General features: G+C 35.1%; 3 protein-coding genes across 4 annotated transcripts in view; 2 read left to right on the top strand and 1 right to left on the bottom strand.

Moving 5' to 3' along the window:
* The first annotated feature begins 44 nt into the window (after nucleotides 1-44).
* LOC100376896 (general transcription factor IIH subunit 3-like) lies at nucleotides 45-14066 on the top strand. 2 transcript variants are annotated; one of them, XM_085491309.1, is made up of 13 exons: nucleotides 45-87; nucleotides 4164-4246; nucleotides 5588-5694; nucleotides 5928-6055; nucleotides 6479-6541; nucleotides 7226-7255; nucleotides 7799-7827; nucleotides 7948-8022; nucleotides 8392-8445; nucleotides 9160-9228; nucleotides 10781-10916; nucleotides 12396-12432; nucleotides 13166-14066. In XM_085491309.1, the coding sequence occupies exons 1-13, from the start codon at nucleotides 78-80 to the stop codon at nucleotides 13242-13244; spliced, it is 900 nt and encodes a 299-aa protein (XP_085347435.1). In that variant the 5' UTR covers nucleotides 45-77; the 3' UTR covers nucleotides 13245-14066. The 2 variants fall into 2 exon arrangements, 1 of the variants encoding a protein (XP_085347435.1); XR_014926634.1 differs by lacking the exons at nucleotides 45-87; nucleotides 4164-4246; nucleotides 5588-5694; ... (6 more) ...; nucleotides 9160-9228; nucleotides 10781-10916 and adding an exon at nucleotides 10941-11004.
* A 1086-nt stretch (nucleotides 14067-15152) lies between these two features.
* LOC102808842 (putative tRNA (uracil-O(2)-)-methyltransferase) lies at nucleotides 15153-23020 on the bottom strand. The gene is made up of 9 exons (XM_006822933.3): nucleotides 22571-23020; nucleotides 21987-22104; nucleotides 19424-19652; nucleotides 18589-18765; nucleotides 18059-18237; nucleotides 17784-17967; nucleotides 16767-17163; nucleotides 16427-16543; nucleotides 15153-16273 (listed from the first exon to the last, which is right to left on the bottom strand). The coding sequence occupies exons 1-9, from the start codon at nucleotides 22977-22979 to the stop codon at nucleotides 16011-16013; spliced, it is 2073 nt and encodes a 690-aa protein (XP_006822996.2). The 5' UTR covers nucleotides 22980-23020; the 3' UTR covers nucleotides 15153-16010.
* Nucleotides 23021-23662: 642 nt separating this feature from the next.
* Nucleotides 23663-25061, top strand: part of LOC102808733 (uncharacterized) — a 56271-nt gene continuing 54872 nt past the window's right edge. The window contains exons 1-3 of the mRNA XM_085491308.1: nucleotides 23663-23738; nucleotides 24402-24620; nucleotides 24898-24992. Of these exons, the coding sequence (XP_085347434.1) occupies nucleotides 23694-23738; nucleotides 24402-24620; nucleotides 24898-24992 (359 nt within the window). The 5' untranslated portion in view covers nucleotides 23663-23693. The remainder of the gene's footprint in view (nucleotides 23739-24401; nucleotides 24621-24897; nucleotides 24993-25061) is intronic.

Raw genomic sequence — 25061 nt, 5'->3', positions numbered from 1 at the left:
ACGTCTGTGATTGGCCGCAGGTTAAAGTTAAACCAATAAGATTTGCTGTTACATTCCATACATTGTTTTGATGCAAGATGGCTGAAGGTAAGTCCACACGTGTTTTATCTGTCACCGTTTCTCATCAATGAATCAATAACGCCATTCTGTGTAATTTAGGAAAAACCAGATTAATTATAGAATGAATATGAAACAACAGTGTGTATAAGTGGTTGTGTATATTAGACGTTTTTTTGAATTGTTGGTTTTGATCGTTATATTAAATCAATACTGTAAAATGACTAATTTTCACTGGGTTTAAATTTCACTGATTTACCATTTCAGGCATATTCAGTGGGTTTTATATTCACGGTTTCGTCATTTAGATAATGTGTTTTATGCTAAATTTTACATATTCACTGTGTTTTAATTTAGCGCATTTTTCCAGTCAGCGAAATAAGCTAAATTAAAGGTTCGAGTCACGCACGCAGTACGTATTTACTATAATTAGACATAGTCTTTACCTTGCCGTTTATTCGGTGTTATTTGCTTACTTTACTTCCTATGTCGACAGCAACTATGAGTTTAGAAATTATTTCTCAGTACTTATTCACTGTTAAAATGCTGTACCATTACTTTCACCATCCTACTACAGCCAGATCTGAAGGCCTTTGCCGCATTCTGGCCATGCTGTGTGGCGCGTATCGCGTGGACGGGTTTCACGTTCTCTGCACGTAATAAGCTCGGTTATTAAGCATCCTTTTTTGGGGATGCCCGGTGGCCGAGGGGAAGACGTGTAGTGGCGTGAAGCTAGGCGATTAGGTGCCGTACGCGAGCGCCGGTTCGAGTCACGCACGCAGTACGTATTTACTATAATTAGACATAGTCTTTACCTTGCCGTTTATTCGGTGTTATTTGCTTACTTTACTTCCTATGTCGACAGCAACTATGAGTTTAGAAATTATTTCTCAGTACTTATTCACTGTTAAAATGCTGTACCATTACTTTCACCATCCTACTACAGCCAGATCTGAAGGCCTTTGCCGCATTCTGGCCATGCTGTGTGGCGCGTATCGCGTGGACGGGTTTCACGTTCTCTGCACGTAATAAGCTCGGTTATTAAGCATCCTTTTTTGGGGATGCCCGGTGGCCGACGGGAAGACGTGTAGTGGCGTGAAGCTAGGCGATTAGGTGCCGTACGCGAGCGCCGGTTCGAGTCACGCACGCAATACGTATTTACTATAATTAGACATAGTCTTTACCTTGCCGTTTATTCGGTGTTATTTGCTTACTTTACTTCCTATGTCGACAGCAACTATGAGTTTAGAAATTATTTCTCAGTACTTATTCACTGTTAAAATGCTGTACCATTACTTTCACCATCCTACTACAGCCAGATCTGAAGGCCTTTGCCGCATTCTGGCCATGCTGTGTGGCGCGTATCGCGTGGACGGGTTTCACGTTCTCTGCACGTAATAAGCTCGGTTATTAAGCATCCTTTTTTGGGGATGCCCGGTGGCCGAGGGGAAGACGTGTAGTGGCGTGAAGCTAGGCGATTAGGTGCCGTACGCGAGCGCCGGTTCGAGTCACGCACGCAGTACGTATTTACTATAATTAGACATAGTCTTTACCTTGCCGTTTATTCGGTGTTATTTGCTTACTTTACTTCCTATGTCGACAGCAACTATGAGTTTAGAAATTATTTCTCAGTACTTATTCACTGTTAAAATGCTGTACTATTACTTTCACCATCCTACTACAGCCAGATCTGAAGGCCTTTGCCGCATTCTGGCCATGCTGTGTGGCGCGTATCGCGTGGACGGGTTTCACGTTCTCTGCACGTAATAAGCTCGGTTATTAAGCATCCTTTTTTGGGGATGCCCGGTGGCCGAGGGGAAGACGTGTAGTGGCGTGAAGCTAGGCGATTAGGTGCCGTACGCGAGCGCCGGTTCGAGTCACGCACGCAGTACGTATTTACTATAATTAGACATAGTCTTTACCTTGCCGTTTATTCGGTGTTATTTGCTTACTTTACTTCCTATGTCGACAGCAACTATGAGTTTAGAAATTATTTCTCAGTACTTATTCACTGTTAAAATGCTGTACCATTACTTTCACCATCCTACTACAGCCAGATCTGAAGGCCTTTGCCGCATTCTGGCCATGCTGTGTGGCGCGTATCGCGTGGACGGGTTTCACGTTCTCTGCACGTAATAAGCTCGGTTATTAAGCATCCTTTTTTGGGGATGCCCGGTGGCCGACGGGAAGACGTGTAGTGGCGTGAAGCTAGGCGATTAGGTGCCGTACGCGAGCGCCGGTTCGAGTCACGCACGCAGTACGTATTTACTATAATTAGACATAGTCTTTACCTTGCCGTTTATTCGGTGTTATTTGCTTACTTTACTTCCTATGTCGACAGCAACTATGAGTTTAGAAATTATTTCTCAGTACTTATTCACTGTTAAAATGCTGTACCATTACTTTCACCATCCTACTACAGCCAGATCTGAAGGCCTTTGCCGCATTCTGGCCATGCTGTGTGGCGCGTATCGCGTGGACGGGTTTCACGTTCTCTGCACGTAATAAGCTCGGTTATTAAGCATCCTTTTTTGGGGATGCCCGGTGGCCGAGGGGAAGACGTGTAGTGGCGTGAAGCTAGGCGATTAGGTGCCGTACGCGAGCGCCGGTTCGAGTCACGCACGCAGTACGTATTTACTATAATTAGACATAGTCTTTACCTTGCCGTTTATTCGGTGTTATTTGCTTACTTTACTTCCTATGTCGACAGCAACTATGAGTTTAGAAATTATTTCTCAGTACTTATTCACTGTTAAAATGCTGTACCATTACTTTCACCATCCTACTACAGCCAGATCTGAAGGCCTTTGCCGCATTCTGGCCATGCTGTGTGGCGCGTATCGCGTGGACGGGTTTCACGTTCTCTGCACGTAATAAGCTCGGTTATTAAGCATCCTTTTTTGGGGATGCCCGGTGGCCGAGGGGAAGACGTGTAGTGGCGTGAAGCTAGGCGATTAGGTGCCGTACGCGAGCGCCGGTTCGAGTCACGCACGCAGTACGTATTTACTATAATTAGACATAGTCTTTACCTTGCCGTTTATTCGGTGTTATTTGCTTAAATTAAAACCCAGTGAATAATTACCCCTTTTACAGTAACATGGAGCTAAAATGTCCACACGAGTTCCGAGCAGAACGTAAATTACTGGCACTCGGCAATGTTATCGAATTTAAACCACATCCGCACAACAGAACAGTAAATTGCATCGACCTATACATTGACCTACCTCCTTGCACTGACAATGTGTCCGTGTATACGAAGGAATATAACAATGAACCATTGGAGGCGCTATTTAATTTATTAGTTACGAGGCGATTTGATACAGTGAAAGACAGAAAATTAATATTAACAACCGGTATTATTAATTAGAACTAACGCTGATATCCTTTCTCAATTAGTCAATTTTGAAATCTAAGGCATTTTATAAACAAATTAAAGTTAAAAAACGTTATAATGTTCCCAGGTTACTGCCGTTGACTGCACATGGTTTAAAATAATATATTGTATAAAGTATATTGCTATTGTTACAGCATGTGACTTTTCAAAGTGAAGGAAAAAGTTTTTTATTATCTTTTTTTTTTGTATCGTCTTAATAACAAGAATCTTTACTTAAACATTCACAACATTTCAGAAAGCTGTGAATGTATTTTATAAGAAATATTTAAAACATTTAAATTTTTTTAGTTATGGTTGAAAACAATCACAATGCCTGTGTGGAGGGATTAATAACCAGTATAAAATTCCACAATGGTGGATGTGATTATTGACCTATGAAGACAATTTTCCTGCTACCTTAAAATTGGTGTTTTACAATTTAAATGTTCTGTTCTATTTAAAATACTTTTCTATGAATGAACAGTTTTCAATGAATTTGATGCGATCCCCATGGAAATCTGCCATGATTAACGGAAGCCACAGAGACTTATGGGTAATGAGCATTACAAAAGTATCAGCTTTGAATGTAACACAAGAGTATTCCAGAATAAGTATTTTATAAATTTCCATAAATAAATATACATGTATATATTATTTAGTTTTCTGTAAACATAGTATTTCATATGTAAATCAAATATTCATTCATTCGTTTATTTATTCATTTTATAAACAGAGGAAGAAAGTAGTTTATTGGTTGTAATTGTTGATGTAAACCCGATATGGTGGGGAAAGATGAGAATCCAAGATGAAAATGATGTGAGTTGATGATAACAATATATTCAAATATGAAAAACAACAATATGCAAATATGAAAAACAACAATATGCAAATAACCAGGGAAACATACATGTACTGTGACTATAATTTATAGTTGTGATATTTAATCTGATATATCACTGTTTATATTATACAGAAAACATCATGATATTTAGGTTAAACATCCTCATTGCAAATATTTGTCCATGAACTTCACTAGAAGTATAAAGAAATAATTCTGTTTTATTTTGGGGGAGAATTGAATATAATTAATTAATTGGGTATCAATTAGATAGAGTATTTCACCAATGTTACCACGAAATACGTCTGATGGATCCAAGAAAGGAATGTTGGTAGAATGTTGAGGATAACGAGATTGGGGTGTAAATAAACATTACCAAATATTATCAAATCACTACATGAATGGTGAACATTACAAGTATTCCTGTGTGCAGTGCAGGATTTGAACTCAGTCTTCAGTATGCTGGACTGCTCGCTAACCAACCAACCAGGTGACTCCATTGGCTGTGAAGCAAACTAGCTGGGATACATGGGAAGACTACACATTGGACACCCTTCTGTACCAAGTGTGTAACCTTTCCAATGGAGTCAGCTGGTTGGTGCAGTGGTCAGCATATTGATTCTTCATACTGAAAGTTGTGAGTTAAATCCCACAGTTAAACATTTTAAACTAACATTTAGTACTGATCTGGTGTTATTTAGTGATATTTGTTTCATCCCATACAAAAATATCTTCAAAAAAATCAATTTCTCAGTAAACTTGATTCTCAATACTTGTTTGGACTTTGAAGCCAGTGTAGCAGTGTGGTATGAGGTTCAAGACCAGGGTTCAAGACTTCTTGTATCCTGCTATTTAAATGTATAAATAGCTGGACTAATATTTATAATAGGCTATATGTATGGCCTGGTACAAATATTCATTACACAATTAGTTTGCTCAAAAATGCAAATAGTTTTCATCTGATTTGATGTATAAAGTCAACAAAAATGTGTTACTATGCACTACAAAAATCAGGTAAAAAATGCATCTTGGTTTTTGTCAGGGTTTCAAAATTCAATTTTCAGGCAAAAGCAAAATGAAAGCATAATTTTTCATAACAATTTTAAAATTGAAAAAGTGAAAAGCTGCACATGTCCATAAGTTTGGGAAAACAGAAACTTGGGGGGGGGGGGGGGGTACCGGTATTGACGTTTTGTGATACCAATACCACCAGAATACTCCCAGGGTATGTGACCTTTTAGCGTACATAAGCATATTGGTGCAGTTTCATTAAGAATACCTTGTCATTGTTCTCTTTATTATGCATTCCTTGACTGCAGTTAAAGTTTACACAGTGTATGGAGAGTATATTGGTATATGTCAATTCACATCTCATGATGCATCGCAGTAATAAAGTAGCCATTATAGCCAGTCATACAAATAGCAGGTAAGAATGAATGAGTGGGAGGATCTACTATTCATATATTAAAGGATGGTGGTTGTCATGGCAACCAGAGTTGATATATGGGTCCCATGAGATGTATACAACGTGTGCTCTATGGTATGAATAATTCTATAAATTTATAGGAATACAACGTCATGTATTTTGAATAAAAGTTTATCTTTATTTCAATTATTTACATAATAATTGTATATTACATAGCAATATTTGTTTTTCAGCTGTTTTTTATACCCTACTGCGACACCCACCACTGAGGAGGAGGAAGACTTCCTAAGAGATGGAAAATATGAACATTTTGCTAAAATTGATGATACTATTTTTAAAGAAGTCAAGAAGCTTATGACAGGTGAGACCTTTTGACATTGTGTGTATAGCAGCAATGTGGATTGAGATATTAAAAGGAAACAAGTCATCTACTACCGGGGTAACTTGTATAAATACAAACATTTGACAAAACCACATTCACAGTTGTTTTGAAGGTAAAATTCTGGATACAATGTTGAATTTACATGACTGTCTAGAAGATGTATGGGTTATAAATACTAAAAAGTAACAGAAAAAATATTGTCGTGTTTCTAATTATCATGCACATTAGTTAACATTTTGCAGCTTTTTTGAAAAAATTCCATGAAAATTGAAAAAAAGCACACAAAAAATGTGCATGTACATGTATTTTGATTTTTGTTCACTAGAAAGACATGCAATTCATTATGATGTTTGATTTTATATTTAATTCTATCTAACAAAATCATGTCATATTTCATTACAGCACATACAGCTGAATTGCACATCGATACGCTTCTAACTGGATCACTTGCCATGGCACTATGTTGTATCCTTTTCATGATGGTCATTTTCTTCAACTTGTTGTGAATCAAGGGGACGAAACACAATCCCTGTACTACATGTAGCTAAGATTTCTTCAATTCAAAATTTTAATTTATGCATCTTGATAAATTTGTATCACACTTATGAGAAGGTATGGAATTCATGTTTTCTGTGATTGGGTCAAGTTCTACAGCCAATGATCAGTGGGAACTTCACTGCACATTATTCTTAGTTGTAGCATCATCCTTATTCGTTATCCGCCTTTGAATTCCCTGTCAAATACCAATACCGGTAGTTAATAATGGTGATTAATGGTTCAGTGTGAATAATATGAGGTTATTACGAGAATACATCAATATATACTTTGAGGTATTCTCGTAATAACCTTATTATTATACCTCTTTTCCTTCCAAGGATACATTATGGGAATGCCAAAATCCAAAAAGTTTAGAACAGAATCAGCGAACTCAGCGGTCAAACCCTGATGGCAGCCATGTTTGTTTTTATTATTAGAGGACGCTTACGTGCGTAATCATTCCATATTTGGAATTCGCATTTCCTTATATGGTAGGATGAAAATACCCTGTAAAATACCACAAAATTACGGCACGCTGTAACTTATGGTGTTACGGTGACAGATGTATAATAATAATTTGATTGCCGTTGATGTTTCCAATGCAATTATCAGATATACATAGACTTGAAAAGGAATGCATTGGTGAGTAGAACTTTCTACCAGTTATTTATGTTTTATTACATTTGTGTGCTTTAGTGACTGGTCAGTGAGAACCAATCATTTAAAAACAAAGTAATGGTGTAGTTTACTACTGTTATTAAATATACATGTATGTTCTTGTTAATAAAACAACTTATTGGCAATGTTGTCACAGATCAATCACGAGCAAGTGTTAATCAGGTTGTGAAAAGTCTCAACCTTTAGTGTCCATCACAACAGTGCAAGATGAGTTTGAAATAGAGTTGTATTTATAGTAAAGCGTTAATTACCCATGCATTAGCATATGGGCATACTACTGTTAACTACTTTATTTTGACAGGAATTAAATTTCGCTAAAAAGACCTTTTGGTTGTTTTGTATGAAGTTTATTTTCTCTATTTTGGTATAAGTAATGTAAGGTATTTTCACTGATTTAAAAGTGAAACTAGCGATAATAAATTCCAAGTGAATATAAGTGCTTTACTGATATCAGCAATTACATAAAACTGCATGTCAAGTATTTATTTTACTTTTCTTTTTCTTCAGCTGGTGAAAAATTGAAACCAAGAATTCTGGTGAGTGAATTCAATCCTACAAAAATATCTGAATCTTTCGAATAACTAGTGATGTCATCTTTGTTTTCATTGGCTGAATACCATATTGTAATGATTAGTGATATCTATTTATAAACACAGGTAATCAAGGCATCAGATGACAGTGCCTCTCAGTACATGGACTTCATGAATATTATATTTACAGCACAGAAACAGGTATAATAGCATTCACACTTTGCAAATATGTGAGGTATATTTCATAAAATGTTGATTGTTAATGAGTAATTAGAACTTGGCTGCAGAATATGAAATTTAAATTAATTTAGATTTGTTAACGATACTGAGTTGTTTATCTTTGGAGATCAGTTATAATGTAGGTATATATATATATATATATAAGGGATAAGAACCTCCAGTACTCTCAAAAGGAAATGTGTGAGCAGGATATCTGCTTTTAATATTTCCTTTTTTTTGGCAAAACAACATATTTTTTACACATTAAAAGTGGCAGCTTTGAAGATTAGAAACCATCATTTATGTTTCAATTTCATTTCATATTGTCATACACACATATATTAATTTCAGAATATCTTAATTGATGCCTGTGTATTAGACAAAGATTCAGGTCTGCTTCAACAGGTGAGAAAATTAAGCAATAACCTCTCACAATTGACAACGTATATTGATGAGCCACAGAGGAGTACATATACAATGTATGAAGTGAAATGTCCAATGTCGAGGGGTTTACCAAACTTTTTGGTGGGGTATTGCGTAGTGATGTATGAGCAATCTTTTCAACCATATTCAGCAAAATTTTTGCGGATTCGCCTTTGATTAGATGCCAAAATAATAATTACCACTGCATTCTGTTTCTAAAACAATTTTGAATTCCTTCAAATTATAAATAGTTGAATTTGATCAACTCAAACTAAGGTTTTTGTTGCAGCAGTACATTCTCATTTTTTTCTGGGCAATATATACAATATTATGTCAAATATACGAGTTGGGGATCCATAAAAAATACTTCAACCTCCATATAAAGACCACCTGCCCACAAAGACCGTTTTAATGAAGTTGCTTGAGTAGTCGCTATACACAGGTTTGACTAGCATTTTACCACCACAAATTCAAACACGCCAGAAAAAATTACCGATGACCAACAAGTTTTGTTGGATAATTAAGAATACACTTTGTATACAAATCTAATAATCTAGAATCAATGTACTTTTAATGAAATCAAATACATAACTATAATCCATACTATCCAGGTCAAATGATGTAGTCAACAAATTGGATGTGAACCTCATCATCACATACTAGTTGTTCAGAACCAATCATCTTATTCCATTTCAGGCATGTGACATTACCGGTGGTATTTATCTTAAAATTCCTCAAAGGACAGGACTTTTACAATATTTGTTGGTAAGTTCAGAAAATAGTAAAAACTGATAATATCAAATAAGTGGTTGATGTACTCTTTTTGAATGCCATCATTTTGACATAATTCAATATATATGTTCAGTTCATGTTGAGGCAGAGCCTGAAAAGAGCACAGTTATAATTTATTCAGAGTCCATTCATTCTTATTTGCATTATAAACGTTTTCTCAAAAATAATTGATCACATATTGATCAAACATGGCTTGTTGGTGGAGAATAATGTTTTTAAATGGCTTTTCAATCTTTTTGTGGGTCATGATATACAGCATTAATAACTTCTCCCAAAATCCTCTATTAAAAGCCAATACCCATTGCCACTCTCACTGATACTTTGTTTCAACATTGTTACCATGTCAAAATTCATTAAAACCAGAACCCATTAGCCCATTTCTGTCGTCACTTGTTCTTCAGTTGGATATGTCTGTTCAGTGTGTTTATCAAGTAAGTACAACTATGGATAAAATACTGTGGTGTTTCTGTAATAGAACACTGATCCTTTATTAAAAGCCAATACCCATTGCCACTCTCACTGATACTTTGTTTCAACATTGTTACCATGTCAAAATTCATTAAAACCAGAACCCATTAGCCCATTTCTGTCCTCACTTGTTCTTCAGTTGGATATGTCTGTTCAGTGTGTTTATAAAGTAAGTACAACTATGGATAAAATACTGTGGTGTTTCTGTAATAGAACACTGATCCTTTATTAAAAGCCAATACCCATTGCCACTCTCACTGATACTTTGTTTCAACATTGTTACCATGTCAAAATTCATTAAAACCAGAACCCATTAGCCCATTTCTGTCCTCACTTGTTCTTCAGTTGGATATGTCTGTTCAGTGTGTTTATCAAGTAAGTACAACTATGGATAAAATACTGTGGTGTTTCTGTAATAGAACACTGATTCTCTATTAAAAGCCAATACCCATTGCCACTCTCACTGATACTTTGTTTCAACATTGTTACCATGTCAAAGTTCATTAAAAACAACCAGAACCCATTAGCCCATTTCTGTCCTCACTTGTTCTTCAGTACAACTATCTTGCTGAGACTAATTTGCATACTTGTACCCTCATAAATGTAGTCACTGCACAATAGTATATGCAAGGTAGCTTTGTTTTGTTTTGTTTTGTTTTCATTAAAATTAAAATTTCTTATTGAGTTATTCAGTTCTGAATATGTAATGCCAAAACATATTTTTACATCAATCTTCCAACTCTGTATGCGCTATATACTGCATAATGTAATTTGGATGATGATGATGGGGTTGGGATTTGGCCTTAGGGCCTAACTATCCGGTCGAAGTCACGCCCTCAATCATCTTCTTCAAGTATAGTACCCCTCATTTCAACTATGACCAAGACAACATTGTTTGTAATTTCCTCTAATTTCTGGCTTGACGAAGAGGTACGTGCCCTAATATCTATTTGGCATGTGAAAAATACTGCGATAGATTGATAGCTCAATGGAAAATAAAACAGGTTCTATCCATTATTGAGATGAGATTAAAAAATGCTTTGTATTCTTTTTTCAGTGGGTGTTCTTACCCTCATCTAGTATGCGAGATAAGTTAGTTCTACCACCAGCCATACATGTGGATTACAGAGCTGCCTGTTTCTGTCATAGAACACTGATTGATGTTGGATACGTCTGTTCTGTGTGTCTATCAAGTAAGTACAACCATGGATAAAATACTGTGGTGTTTCTGTCATAGAACACTGATTGATGTTGGATACGTCTGTTCTGTGTGTCTATCAAGTAAGTACAACTATGGATGTAATACTCTGGCATTTCTGTCATAGAACACTGATTGATGTTGGATATGTCTGTTCTGTGTGCCTGTCAAGTAAGTACAACTATGGATAAAATACTGTGGTGTTTCTGTAATAGAACACTGATTGATGTTGGATATGTCTGTTCTGTGTGCCTGTCAAGTAAGTACAACTATGGATAAAATACTGTGGTGTTTCTGTCATAGAACACTGATTGATGTTGGATATGTCTGTTCTGTGTGTCTATCAAGTAAGTACAACCATGGATAAAATACTGTGGTGTTTCTGTCATAGAACACTGATTGATGTTGGATATGTCTGTTCTGTGTGTCTATCAAGTAAGTACAACCATGGATAAAATACTGTGGTGTTTCTGTCATAGAACACTGATTGATGTTGGATATGTCTGTTCTGTGTGTCTATCAAGTAAGTACAACTATGGATAAAATACTGTGGTGTTTCTGTAATAGAACACTGATTGATGTTGGATATGTCTGTTCTGTGTGCCTGTCAAGTAAGTACAACTATGGATAAAATACTTTGGTGCTTCTGTAATAGAACACTGATTGATGTTGGATATGTCTGTTCTGTGTGTCTATCAAGTAAGTACAACTATGGATAAAATACTTTGGTGTTTCTGTAATAGAACACCGATTGATGTTGGATATGTCTGTTCTGTGTGTTTATCAAGTAAGTACAACTATGGATAAAATACTTTGGTGTTTCTATAATAGAACACTGATTGATGTTGGATATGTCTGTTCTGTGTGTTTATCAAGTAAGTACAACTATGGATAAAATACTTTGGTGTTTCTGTAATAGAACACTGATTGATGTTGGATATGTCTGTTCTGTGTGTCTATCAAGTAAGTACAACCATGGATAAAATACTGTGGTGTTTCTGTAATAGAACACTGATTGATGTTGGATATGTCTGTTCTGTGTGTCTATCAAGTAAGTACAACTATGGATGTAATACTGTGGTGTTTCTGTCATAGAACACTGATTGATGTTGGATATGTCTGTTCTGTGTGCCTGTCAAGTAAGTACAACTATGGATAAAATACTGTGGTGTTTCTGTCATAGAACACTGATTGATGTTGGATATAACATCAAAACATTGACAAAACTACAGTGCAGGGTTTTTTCTAAAAACAAATTTTTAAGAGGTAGCACATCTTTGTTATCGTTGGTATTTGTTATAACTGATCATAATCTACTGACTGTTCCAGGTTCTGTAAGAGGGCACAAGCCCGGGGTATGAGGGCGCTGTGCCTCTGTTTCCCTGTTTGGAAGAACCCCTGACAGTGAATTATCATTGTGAGTGATTTCTTTAAAATACAGTGTGTACATTTAATTATTTTTCTTTTATTTCAGTTTTCTGTGCTTTTAGTCCAATATGCTCTACATGTCAGTAAGTATCCTGATTTTACATTCCATGCATTAAATTGCTATCCATTATTGTACAGTGCCCTCTAGTGACAGAGATGCAATTTTACATACTGTAAAACCATTTATTTTCACTGATATTTTGAGCTATTTTACTGGGTTTTAATTTCATAAACTTGGCAGGGAAACAATGAGTTCTATTGTTATTTCACATATTCACATGGATTCAATAGACCATTTTCCGTACACTGCGAGAATCACGCGTTATGCGTGAAATCAAACGTAAAAACAGGACAAACAAAGGTCATAGCGTCGTAGTCGCGTCAAACATCGCGTGGGATTCGACAAACGCGAAAGTATTTCGGGGACATTTCCATGCTTAATAATGTGCTGTCCACATTTGATGATAGGCAATTTCGATTAAGTAAGGGTATTCGGAAGCAATATTCCTCTGTCGAAGATCGGTCGGTCAATGTAAGCTACGAAATAAAGAAATTCTAGTTCAAAATCAAATCGTTCGATTTTTGCGGCAGACGTTCGACGCGCGTCTTTCATGCATCTCGCGAGATCTCGCAATTGTACGGAAAATCACCTATTTAGTGGATTTTACGTATCAATGTAAATAGCGAAATTAAAAACAAGTGAATAATCAATGCCTATATAGTATCCCCCGGTAACCATCAGCCTGTCATCTTTTGCAAATGTTGATCTTTGATTCAAATTTGTTAACTCATATTTGTGCAAAATTTCCCCCCTAGTACTGCCTTCAAAATTAAAGGAGCACCAACATTAAAAAAGAAAAAGAAGAAGTCAACTGCTGTGGTTAGCATCATGTGATGGCACCATTGAAGTTGAACATTCTCGCAGCTGAACATTCTCTAAACACAAGCCAGATTGAATCTGTGTGGACCAGTCTGTCAATGCAGGAATGACAAAGAGAGGAAATGTGACACATTGCACTCCATGGAACCAGGATAATTGGACAGTTTTCACAGCACATCTATGCAGTGCCTCCAACATCGAAACTAATGGGAATTTGGATGGTTCATCAACATTAATGTACTCTCATGTTATTCCATCATTATTATTGTATTATCTATGAGCAAATAATAAAGAGTACAATAGACTTTGTATTTATATAAAACAATCTAGTTGAGCAGAGTGCATAGGGCAAAGCAATTGCTTACTGAAGCTTTCAATTCTACTTTTTTTGTTGCAGTATAGGAATACCTCTAGTCTACATATCATGGAAAATTTAATTGAAAATCCTAATTCAAGAATGTTCCTTTGTTTACACTAGTTGAATGTAAGAGATTATTACTGTGATAGCGTAATATTTCTATTGATTTCAGCAAAATGTACATTTACAAGTATTTGGCAAAAATATTTTTATGCAGGAGATGTTTTATTGCATATGGGGCTTGATTGGAGACATAGAAAGATGATTTACCTTCACACCCCTATAATAATGTTGAGATTTATACCTCATTTTGCATTTTTAATGATTCCTGATTTCTGACCACAAGTCACTGGAAAATAAAGCATTACTAAGGATAGATATAGACACAGGAAATGTGGTAACATTCCTGCCATATTACTATACATTTGTAATTGTAAAATTGGCATCTGTTACCAAAAATAAAGATATATCCTTCATAATTCACTTGATATTGTGTCTTATTTTGAAAATGAAATACTGCTAACATATTCTGTTCTCCAAAGGTAGCATGTACTGCAATAGCATAGTTTCCAAAAGGTAATATGTGGTGTATCAAAAAGCATGTCAAATATATTAGTACATTTTCAAAAAACAAGATGGCTGCCAGTCGGCCATTTTGAATCGAATCGCTAAACCACTGCATGTGTCCCACATAAAGTACTAGGCACATGCAAAGAATGAACGGAATCGGTCCAAGGGATTCTGAGATATGACTCCGGACGGACGCACAGAGACCGAATTTAGCCAAAAAAAGTAGTTTGGTTTTGGCTGTTGAGAAGATGTCAACTTAACTTCATCAAATTGTTCACCAAAATAATTGGCAGGGTACAAGAAGAATTTGAAAATATTGCCAAAAAATAAACAAATCTGACATGGGTCTACCCTAGGTACCTACTAAGTATAACAGCAATTGAGCTAGTAGTTTCCAAGAAGTTGAAAATATAATTTTTTACCGAATATTTTCACTAAAACTAGAGAACTCGTCTGATATACGTTCCCCACGGTACATATAACATATCAAAGTAATCTTGCAGATAATTTTCTAGAAGACGAAAATGAACAGCTCGGCTCTGTCATCTACAATGACAGTGAAGCTAATGAAATGAACAACTCATTTGCATTAAAATTTCTTGAAATGCATGATTGTTTAGCAATTTTGTGATCTTCATCACACAAGTTGCATACCCTCATCTTATATACCCCATTTTCCCCCAAAAATATAAGCACCACTACCATATTCCTATAATACAATCTGTAATAATCATGTGATGGGACACTTGTAGAATCTGTTAATTTTCAATACCGTTGTTTCATTTCAGTCAATAAATTTTCATTGCTCTTGTCTCTTTATTTACATTCATGCAACTCGCTGAGGTTCCAGGAGCACAGATAATTGAAAGTTGAACTTGAACAGAAAGATACAAGATGATATAACGTTATTCATTAAGCCTCAATGGCCAGCATTTGGCATTGGTTGCCCATAGTTATCTACAAACATGAAAATATTATTGCAACAACAACAGTGATAATTTTGAAATATTCCTTTAATGTGTTAAAATAAATAAATAAATACATCCAGCTAAATGCAAACTTTGGTAGTACTGTAAAGTCTGTATTAGAAGCTTAAGATTTTATTAAAGTGGCACAATGCAACAGAGGAAATGTAGTTTCTACTAGAACATCTACACATGAGAAATTGTTTTTTTTTGTTCTCAATTATTAAAAAAAATGGGTGTGACTTCTATTAGGGATGCAGCTTCTAAAACGAATTTTACGGTATTGTCTGTGAACATAATAAACGTATAATCCTCGACATATTCTTCACTCAAGTGACATGCATCTTTTATTTGCAGTTGTATATATACCGGTAAATACATGTGGCAGCATTCCTGAAATTTTTATTCTGAATTTAGTGAGTTTTCATCTCTGGTTTTTCCTAAACAGCTTTTTCACTATTTATGGGTTATCTGAATTATTAATACTGTCACTATTGTTGTATCCTTGTATTATAACAGATTTGTTGGTAAATCATAATTTCATTTGGTGGCTGCATGACTACACTGATAACTCTTGTATACATGTGGTGTATTATTGAGCGAGTAAGGTATAGACAAAACTCACTAGTAGTTGGTGATGTCATAATTGATACAAAGTCTTCTAGAATGTAATACATCTGTTTTGCATCATTAACACACTGTCATATAAGCTCAGAAGTATACTATACAAATTGCCATGGTAACAAAATGATATTTATCTTATCATGAAATTGATCAACTCCTATGATGGATACAATAAATAATAAATTTTGACCTATAAAATGTATTTTGTGTGTAAATATTACTGTAATTAGCTTGCAAATTCCAATAACTGACTAGATATGTAAATTATTTTTGAAATGTTGGTCGCTGTTTCATTTCCTCCTCCCCGTGGGCAAATGTACAATCCATTGCCATCCTTGGACAGCCATCTGGGTGGTTGCTATGAAACCAACACAGTTTTGTTTTCCGAAGTTGACTAGCATCGTGAGACTTTCCGAGTAGTTTCCTGGTTGGTGAAGAAGCATCTGGCACCTGATTTGAACTTGCAGTCCCTTTTCTGATAGGTCCAATTTTTGACCAATCTCTGAGTCTGACTTCACCTCCATAAACTAAAAATGAATAAAACAATTGAATGACTATATTATAAGGAAGCTAATGCCGTACCTATATCTGGATGTGTGATTGAATGAAATGGATGGATATACACTAGTTAATACCAGGCTGCTATGTTGCGTGCATCACTTGTGAAAAACTTTAATTACCTTGGAATACTTGGTGACTATTTCTTAGCAAAGTTTGCAGACCACCACATTCATTCTTGAGTTGTTTTAATATATTACTGTCAAATAACTTGGCTACCTCTGGCAATGGTATTTTACCTGTTTAGGTAAAAACAAATACGTGTAAAAACCGTAGAGTACTGATAAACATAAATAAACACAATATACCAAGCACATTGAATATCAGTAAAACTGAAAGCTGACTAATTTTAAACAAAACATAACTATATAATAAACTTGTATCTTTATCATGACAAAATATCACAAAATGTAACATAGTACAGGGGGTAATGAAAATTATAATCTGTTAATAAGATGTTACCTCCTGTGTTCCATTGTTTTCCAGAACCATTTGCATATTCAATGTCTATATAATCATTATCACTGCCTTTACTGATCAGAACATCACCTATAGTCTTTGTAATGTGCTTTCTCAGGAAATAATCAACTTTCGAACAGTTCCTGACAGCTTCTGTTTGAGCTCTTGGTTCAAAGTGGTGCACCCATGCTGGTGTAGCACTTTGGGTATCTAATGAATGATCACCATCAGATGCAGAGTGATCATACTGAGCATGCTCAGTGACCTCAGTGCCACCACTGGACACCATCTTTGTTAGACAGTTTTGTTGACATCTATCATCAATGAACCCTTGTATCAATGTTTCTCTGTCTATGTGTTCTTCTACAGGATATATCCTGGAACTTCCAACTTGACAAACCTTTAAAAAATGATAATGTTTTTTCTTATAATATTGTTTCATAGTAAGTTTATTCCACCATCTACTACATATAGATATCAATATATCTTAACATGGCAAGCCACCAATTTACACACATGTAACAACAGGCTAACAATTAATATTTGTACAGACAGACAGACAGACAGACAGACAGACATGCAGTTCCACCATTGTTCTTCTAAATAATAGTTATTTATTTCAACATTGCATTATTTGTATTACTTTTCTCCATAAGATTGTCAATTCCTGCAAAATGTTTGGTGGACAGTTTTTGAATATTTCTTGGATAAAAACAAAACTTGTGCTTGCTGATTTTGATTAATCCTTGAACCCCTGTTAATTTGGGGGGAAATAGATATGGTTTTCTATTGGCTACTAGTTTTGATTAAATTGAATTTTGTTGTGCAAAGTTTCAAATGTTTTTTGAAAACAATGCAAACTTATGGATAGAAAAAGTACTAATTAATCTAATTAGATTATTATTAATATTATGCAAATTATTCAACTGTCATGCATTATGCAGATTAGAGAAGTATCATAAAGCCTGTCACTGCCCACTGTTCTACAGTGGCATAGATTATATTAAAGCAGTTGCTTACTCGTTTTGTTGATGGTATTCTCATTCTATCTTCTTGCACATCAAATCCACAAACCTCGCCTATATGCATAACATACTCCAGGTATGTCAAATACTGAGGAATCTTTGAATTTTTTCTCCTGAATTTACAGTTAAAATCGTAAAAGCAGCATGGCAAGACAAAATACCGCGTCGTGTAGCTGGACCTAAGATATGAAAAATAACATGGATTATGACAGAACCCCCAGTAAGCTCAAAGTTAAAATACAATTGACGTAATATTTCATGCAAACATACCTGGCTGCAATGACTGGTATCCATGGTGTTAGCTCATCAGAGTGATTACCAATTATCCAATCAGTATCAGGGAAGAGTGCTTTATCTGATGGTGTTATTGTAACTTCCTGAAGGTCAATGTCATCACCAAATAAATCCCAGATCTTTCTTTTACGCACATCTATGCCTTTACCTGCATGCTAAGGAAAAGATACGATGCTAGTCATGGTCATGTAAATGGTAATAAAAAACATTCTGTGAAATGAAATTAAAACTGCTCCTAGAATGATTATGTTTTGAACTATTGACTAGTTACTGAGAAAGTATTTGTTGGTTGCCGCTCACATCATGCAACTGATTGTCTGGACATATCTGCTATTGTTCTGTTGCATTGTGGTCCGATTACTTGGCAATAGTATGTATACAAAAAAAAAACAAAAAAACTTCTAGGCAAGAATATACCAGGTGAAAAAGTGGCAATGCATATAAACAATTTTCTATGAGGGACACTCTACCCTCACCCTAACAAATAATTCCTTATTGTCACTCACCCCTTCTGAAACAAGAATATACACTAAGAGACCATTACCACATCCCAGATCTATAAATGTTTGTTTTTCAACAAGAGCTTTTTCCTCTCTTTCTGCTTCCCACAGCAACAAAAGGTAGGTTGCTATGGCGATGTCTTCATAAACAAATTTCAGAGGATCAGTATTTTCTGGCCAAATCTGAGACAAAATAAAGTAATGATTAAAAATAAGTGTTATTAAAATTACTTCTCATGCACTTTTCACTTGATTAAAATTAGGCTACCCACCCATACGGTAGTTGGAATGCTCTCATTGCATTGTGACTTCCTCGTTTGTTATGTACATTTTAGTCTGATATTGAAGTCACAATAAAATAACTAAGCTGTTCACATGAGTTCTGTTTTACAAAAACCGTGTCAAAGTTGCCTTTAACAGCTGTGTCACCCTTTCATTGACTTCTTCCTTTCTTTTAGTAGCGATTTAAAACGATTTAATCAAAAGCTGTGCATTATGGAGTGCCTTTATTCAATAATTCATTACCAGGCTGAACTATTATTATGATGAACAAATTAAATGACCTCAGCAATAAAGATTTCACAACACTGAGAAAATATCAACCATTTCTTTGAATATTTGGGTTTATTTTATGTTATTTTTCAGACAAGTTAAAGCTTGGTGGTCGTCGCGCAGCGCGTGTTCGAATTTCATGTAAATAAAAAATGTATTTTACACGCGTTGTATACGTCGCTATGAGTCCCATGTTGAACAGGATGCGGCACAACGACTGTCGCCCTTCAAGTACTATTGCTAGAGCTGAACCAAATAAAAACTAAAAACATTTATTCATTGTTTTTACCTCGACCATCTTGGCTCCGTATTTCTGTTTGAGTTTCTGATACAAAACTGTGTAATTATCTATTGGTACAAGTGATTTATATTGGACAGATTGTTGAGAATCACTTTCTGCAGACCACTTGACAATCTTAGGGAGTAAAAAGCTTAGCAACCAGTCCAAATGAGGATTGGTTACACCATCGCTAGGATGCGATAACACATCACTAACTGCTGGTGTCTGAAGATTTATCCTGAAAACAAAACATATTTTATTGTCATGATCATATTTTGCAGTTGGGGATCAATTAATTGATAATATATGTGGAAGAAAAGATCTTCATTTGTGAAAACACTCCACAAGTAAGCAAAACTGAGAAACACAAATACCAAACAAACTAACTGAGAGTTAATAGAGACTCAATAAAAATCAGAAAAGACTGCATATAAAAAAAAATCTGCACTAGCTCACAAAAAACAAAACAATGCAGCAACAAAAAAGAATCAAAGAAAACTTAGAAAGAACTCCTGTGTGCTGAGAGTATTGAAGACGCATTCAAATTAATTCAAAATACAAGACTTGCTTTTCAATCGAGAAGCTTGGCAACTAATTTTAGTCTGCTATTTGAGATGCATAACATGAAAAAATGTGATTCACATTATCAAAATTTATATTACATACAGAAAATACATTTGATTTTTCATCCATAGTTCTTTGTCTAATTTATTCCAGAGCACCTCTGCAATGAATTTAATTTAAATCTAATTTCTTTAGATATCAGACTAATTTGATCATCACATTGAGTTAGAGTACATATGTACCAAGATTCATTGAATTAAGATGAGTACTGTCACAGACCATCTATGTACATTGTACCAAGTTTTATTGAAATGTGATTAGAACCAAAAATGACGATTTATTATGCAAATTAGGTAATTAATATGATCTGAGCGGGTCTGTGCATTGTTCTGAAGCATCAATGTACTAAGTTTCATTGAAATGGAATAATTAATACATGTGATATCAGTGTAAAAGCTGAAAATTGGGTAATTATGCAAATTAGGTAATTAATATGCACTTATTTTAACCTAAAACTAATCAGGTCTGTGCATTCATTGAAATGGGATAATTAGTACTTGCGATATCAGTGTAAAAGGCAAAAATTAACTAATTATGCAAATTAGTTGATTAATATGCACATATTTTTACTTAAAATTAATCAGGTCTTTGGATCGTTCTAGAGCATCTATGTACCAAGTTTCATTGAAAAGTGATGAAGTAATAGTACTTGGAATATCAAAAGCTGAAAATTGATTAATTATGCAAATTAGGTAATTAATATTTCACATATCTGTCTGTTCATCGTCCTACATGTATGTATCTATGTGAGTTTCATTGAAATGTGATGATTAGTACCTGAGATATCAGTGGAAAAGCTGAAAATTGACTAATCATTATGCAAATTAGGTTAATTATAAGCATGGATTTTTACCCAAAACTAATCACATCTGTGCATTAGTCCAGAGCATCTATTTAGCAAGTTTCATCAAAATCTAATAAATGGCTCTTTAGATATCAGTGGAACAGCTAAAAATTAGCTAATTATCATGCAAATTAGGTAATTAATATGCATGGATTTCAACCAAAACCTAATCAGACCCACACACACACACATACTTGTATTGCTATATGTTCCGAGGACTTCATTGGATTAACTTTTAATATAGTTGAATTAACTTTTAATATAGTTGCGATATGAACTTGATTAAAACACGTTCCTATATAGGGTTGCATTTTAATTAAACTCAATTACAATGCAATACAATGTAGAATTGCATTTTAATTAAGTTTAATTAAACAAGAGTTGAATATCCCGTGACTGAACATAGAAATGTTTGCAAAGCTTAGGTTTAGTATTGAGGGAAGGTATGGTACAATTATATTAATATTAATATAAACTGAACCATACCTTCCCTCGATACTAAACCTAAGCTACACAAAACGTATTAATTAATAATCGAATTAACTATTAATATAAATTATGTTTTCCGAGGACTATGAAAAAGGAAGGTGTGCATGTCCTCGAAAGTTGGTATATATCTGTATTTTCGTCTTCGGAACATATAGCAATCCAAGTACACACACACACACACACACACACATACAGACAGGGTAACTGCAAAGACTCCCATTGTGTGCTTTGCACACGGGAGTCAAAAACACCACCAATGATGACACTGACCTTGTTGGAAAAATGAGATCTTGACAATTTGAAACTGAATCCAAAAGCCCTCCATGAATGACAAGAGGCTGTCTGACCCTGAATGGGCTCAGGGTGAAATCATATATGTATAGCCAGGAAGGGGAAGGCAGCCAAAAAAGAGCAGCCAATGCGGAAAATGAAGAGGAGAAGGTATAAAGATAAGCAGTGTTCTCCACGGGTTGAAAATTTAGCCTGGCGGGCACAATGGCCCAATAAGGGGGTGAACCAATGGCTAAATAAGTAGGGGAACCAATTGAATAGAAACTACCGGTAACACTTTTTGACATAAGTAATGTTTCGAAATATTTTGGTTTGTTACTGTACCTGGATTCATTTTGTTGGAAGCCAATCCTATATGCAGACATAATTGGACAATCACGTCCATCTTTATGTTCATTATTATTAGGGTATGTTAGAAAAGTAGCATATCCATGAAATTTGTCTGTAAGAACAGAAAACACACCCATAATAGAATTTAAATTTTAATAATCAAAGCAAACATGATATGAGTGGAAAATTTCTTTATGAATGATAGGCATTAGACATGATTAGTTATATTTTAATATTGAAACTGTCATAAAAATCATGTTTTTATTCTTTCATAAAAATTGATTTCGACCCTCTAAAATAAAACTTGATTCTATAATCTTTATTTTTTTCAGACCTAGGCTATGGATGTGCAATTTTGCGGGACATATTATTGAGAGGTTTAATGTAAAAACAAATATATTACAGAAGCTATACTATTTTATGGTAGCTCATTACATATCATTGGTCAGTTTCTAGCCATACATATGAATGATAGTCTATAGTGAAGTTATTTTTCTGAACATCATTTGAAATTTATATAACATTTAAAAAAAAATGTTTGCGCCTTCATTAGATTAAATGTAAATTTAACAATTTACCTAATACCACACACTCGTTGACAGACTTATTTCTGTCCAGCTGCTTGGGGAGTATCTTTCTGATGCAAAAAGTGACAATGTTTCCATGGCAACCAACAGTATCTTCATCATCGGCAGCACCGGGAGAGGAACCAACGGCATTACTTTCGAAACCTGTATGGTCTTTTAGGCTTTTTGTTGAGAAATCTTCACGGCAGAGTAATTCTGAATGTTGTCGTATTAATGCCAGTACGGATTCCGGTGGGAGATCCATTCTGAGAAACAAAACAGCGCCGCTGAGTCGTCGATTGACAACATGTGGTTTTTGTAGCCAGAGTTCAATCGCTTTCCAGAAACCTGCCTTTTCAGCTTTACACTCTAACACACCCCTATCTACCCATTGATCGTCTGTCAACAGCAGTCCCTCCATCCTAAAAGTTGTCGGTTGTGCGACGTCGGATATATTCAAACATATTCAGCAAACATTTCAAATTTGATGTCTTTCATGGTGGTCGCCATTTTTTAACCTTTGACATAAACACGGAAGTAGAACGGAATTGTGGGTCTACAGCGGGAACAAATTTTGAAGTATAAATTATGATTCGGATCACGGTAACTTTTTTAGTAACCGTGTTCGGATGTTGCACGGATATTACGGATGGAACTCAATAACATAGCTGGGGTAACTTTCCGTGCAGATGCATTCACGTTGATTCAGGATACATTTGGCTGTACACAGGGAACTGAAAGCAACAACGCTTTGAAGTCACTCAACTTGTGACTTGTGTGGACCATCATTCTTTACGTGGTCCGAGGCACCATGCAACGCAGACACGAGTGGCCGAACACACATATAGGAAATTAAGAGTTTGACGTAGCATGATAAATGTAACTCTCCACATAAACAAGAAAGATAGAACAGGATTACCAGCCTGACACAGTCTTGTACATTGACACGACATTCCAGGTCGAGGTTAAATTTGTTTACAAACAAAGACACGCACAAAGTTGAGACAATATGTTCTGGTTATTGCCGTTTATGTGCTTGGATTGTTCATCGTTGATTCCGTTACTATGGATTGTTGCACTGCCATTTTATGCAGCATTTTGCGGACCAGATTCAGTACTCCGGCTTTCCATATTGATGGGAGTGCATTCGTCTGTCTCCTCACTCCTCCCAGCTGTACTGGTGAGTACTGAATTTAATAATAAACGAATATTATAGTGAAAAGTATTCCACAATATTTTGATCAGTCTCATGACAAATACATATTTAATAATAATAATTATTATTATATCTTTATTACATTTTAATGAATAGTGACAGTTTAAAGTAATTAATACAGTATACAAAAGAATAAAAGAAAATAAACACAGCAAATCTGAGGAAGATTTCCATGTTTATTGAATGAAGTTTTAAATAATGTATTACCTGTCTGATCAGGTGTATACCTTGAGTGTTCAGAATTGTAATGAACTTGTTTGTTTTAATAGAAAGGTATAGACATGACATATAAGCTGTACAGCATAAGACAAAACTTGTGCATGTCTCAACCAAATCTTTTTAAAAATCAAAGTCATGCATTTCATTTCCATCCATTCATTTTGGAATTTTCTATCCAATGTTTGACTTCCGATTGCTATTTCCTAAAAGTCTACAAGTAAAGAGTAATTTTGAAAGACTATGTCTAAGCTTCAAACAGTTTAACTCACTTGTCAATGTCTGACTATATACAAAGTGACCAAGAAAATGTGAAGTGAAGACGTGCAAAAAGTAAGCTAGAAGTCATTTACCCTGTTCTGCTATCCTTACCAGTAAATCTATCACTTGATTCTGTGTATTTCTCTCTAGGTATCTACTATACCATTACTACAAGTAGGTCTGATGTGTGTTCTGCTATCCTTACCAGTAAGCTTATCGCCTTATCCTGTTGTATGGATGTATGATAAGTTAATATGGCTATCTGAGCCAGTATTACTTACCATAGAAGCAATACAAGTTGTAAGATTTATCATGTATCAAAGTTCTAAACTGATAGAAAGAATTGAAGAAGAACCATCTTTTATAAAGGTAAGACATCTACAAAGTTATGGTGAATGAAAACAATATGACAAGACCTCAGTACATATTCGTATCTTACAAAGCATGTACCTCATTCATATTCTACCTTTTTTGTAAAAGCATGATGTACCAGCTCAGTGTTGATATGTTGCCAGAGTTTTGGTGTGTTGTGTTTTTGTATCATTTCATCTCTTTTTAAATTGTACTGTTTTGCATTCGAACAGAATGTTTATTCCTATTCTTGTCTTGTTTTATTCATGCATATTATTTCACTATGTTATTTCAGTCCTTTATTCTAGGAGTTGCCGCTGCTTGTTACGCATTCTCAGTATCGCTGACACTAACGATTAAGTCATCTTCATCATACACTGTGCCCACCTGGTAAGTTGAATATGTAGTACTGTAGTTTTTAGTATTGGTTTAAAGTTAAATGAACTACTACTTGTACTT

This window comes from Saccoglossus kowalevskii, chromosome 16 (genome assembly GCF_978046115.1).
Source record: "Saccoglossus kowalevskii chromosome 16, keSacKowa6.1, whole genome shotgun sequence".
NCBI classification, from domain to species: domain Eukaryota; kingdom Metazoa; phylum Hemichordata; class Enteropneusta; family Harrimaniidae; genus Saccoglossus; species Saccoglossus kowalevskii.
This window is presented reverse-complemented; position numbering and strand designations above follow the sequence as displayed.

Excerpts from the sequence above, each read along its gene's own strand:
- LOC102808842 (XM_006822933.3), bottom strand. The coding sequence starts at position 22,979 with ATGGAGGGACTGCTGTTGACAGACGATCAATGGGTAGATAGGGGTGTG. Across the intron at positions 18,238-18,588 it reads ATATTCTTGTTTCAGAAGGG|CATGCAGGTAAAGGCATAGA; the intron begins GTGAGTGACAAT and ends TCTTTTCCTTAG. Across the intron at positions 16,544-16,766 it reads AAAACAATGGAACACAGGAG|GTAAAATACCATTGCCAGAG; the intron begins GTAACATCTTAT and ends TTACCTAAACAG.
- LOC100376896 (XM_085491309.1), top strand. Across the intron at positions 8,023-8,391 it reads TATTTACAGCACAGAAACAG|AATATCTTAATTGATGCCTG; the intron begins GTATAATAGCAT and ends TATTAATTTCAG. Across the intron at positions 12,433-13,165 it reads CCAATATGCTCTACATGTCA|TACTGCCTTCAAAATTAAAG; the intron begins GTAAGTATCCTG and ends TTTCCCCCCTAG.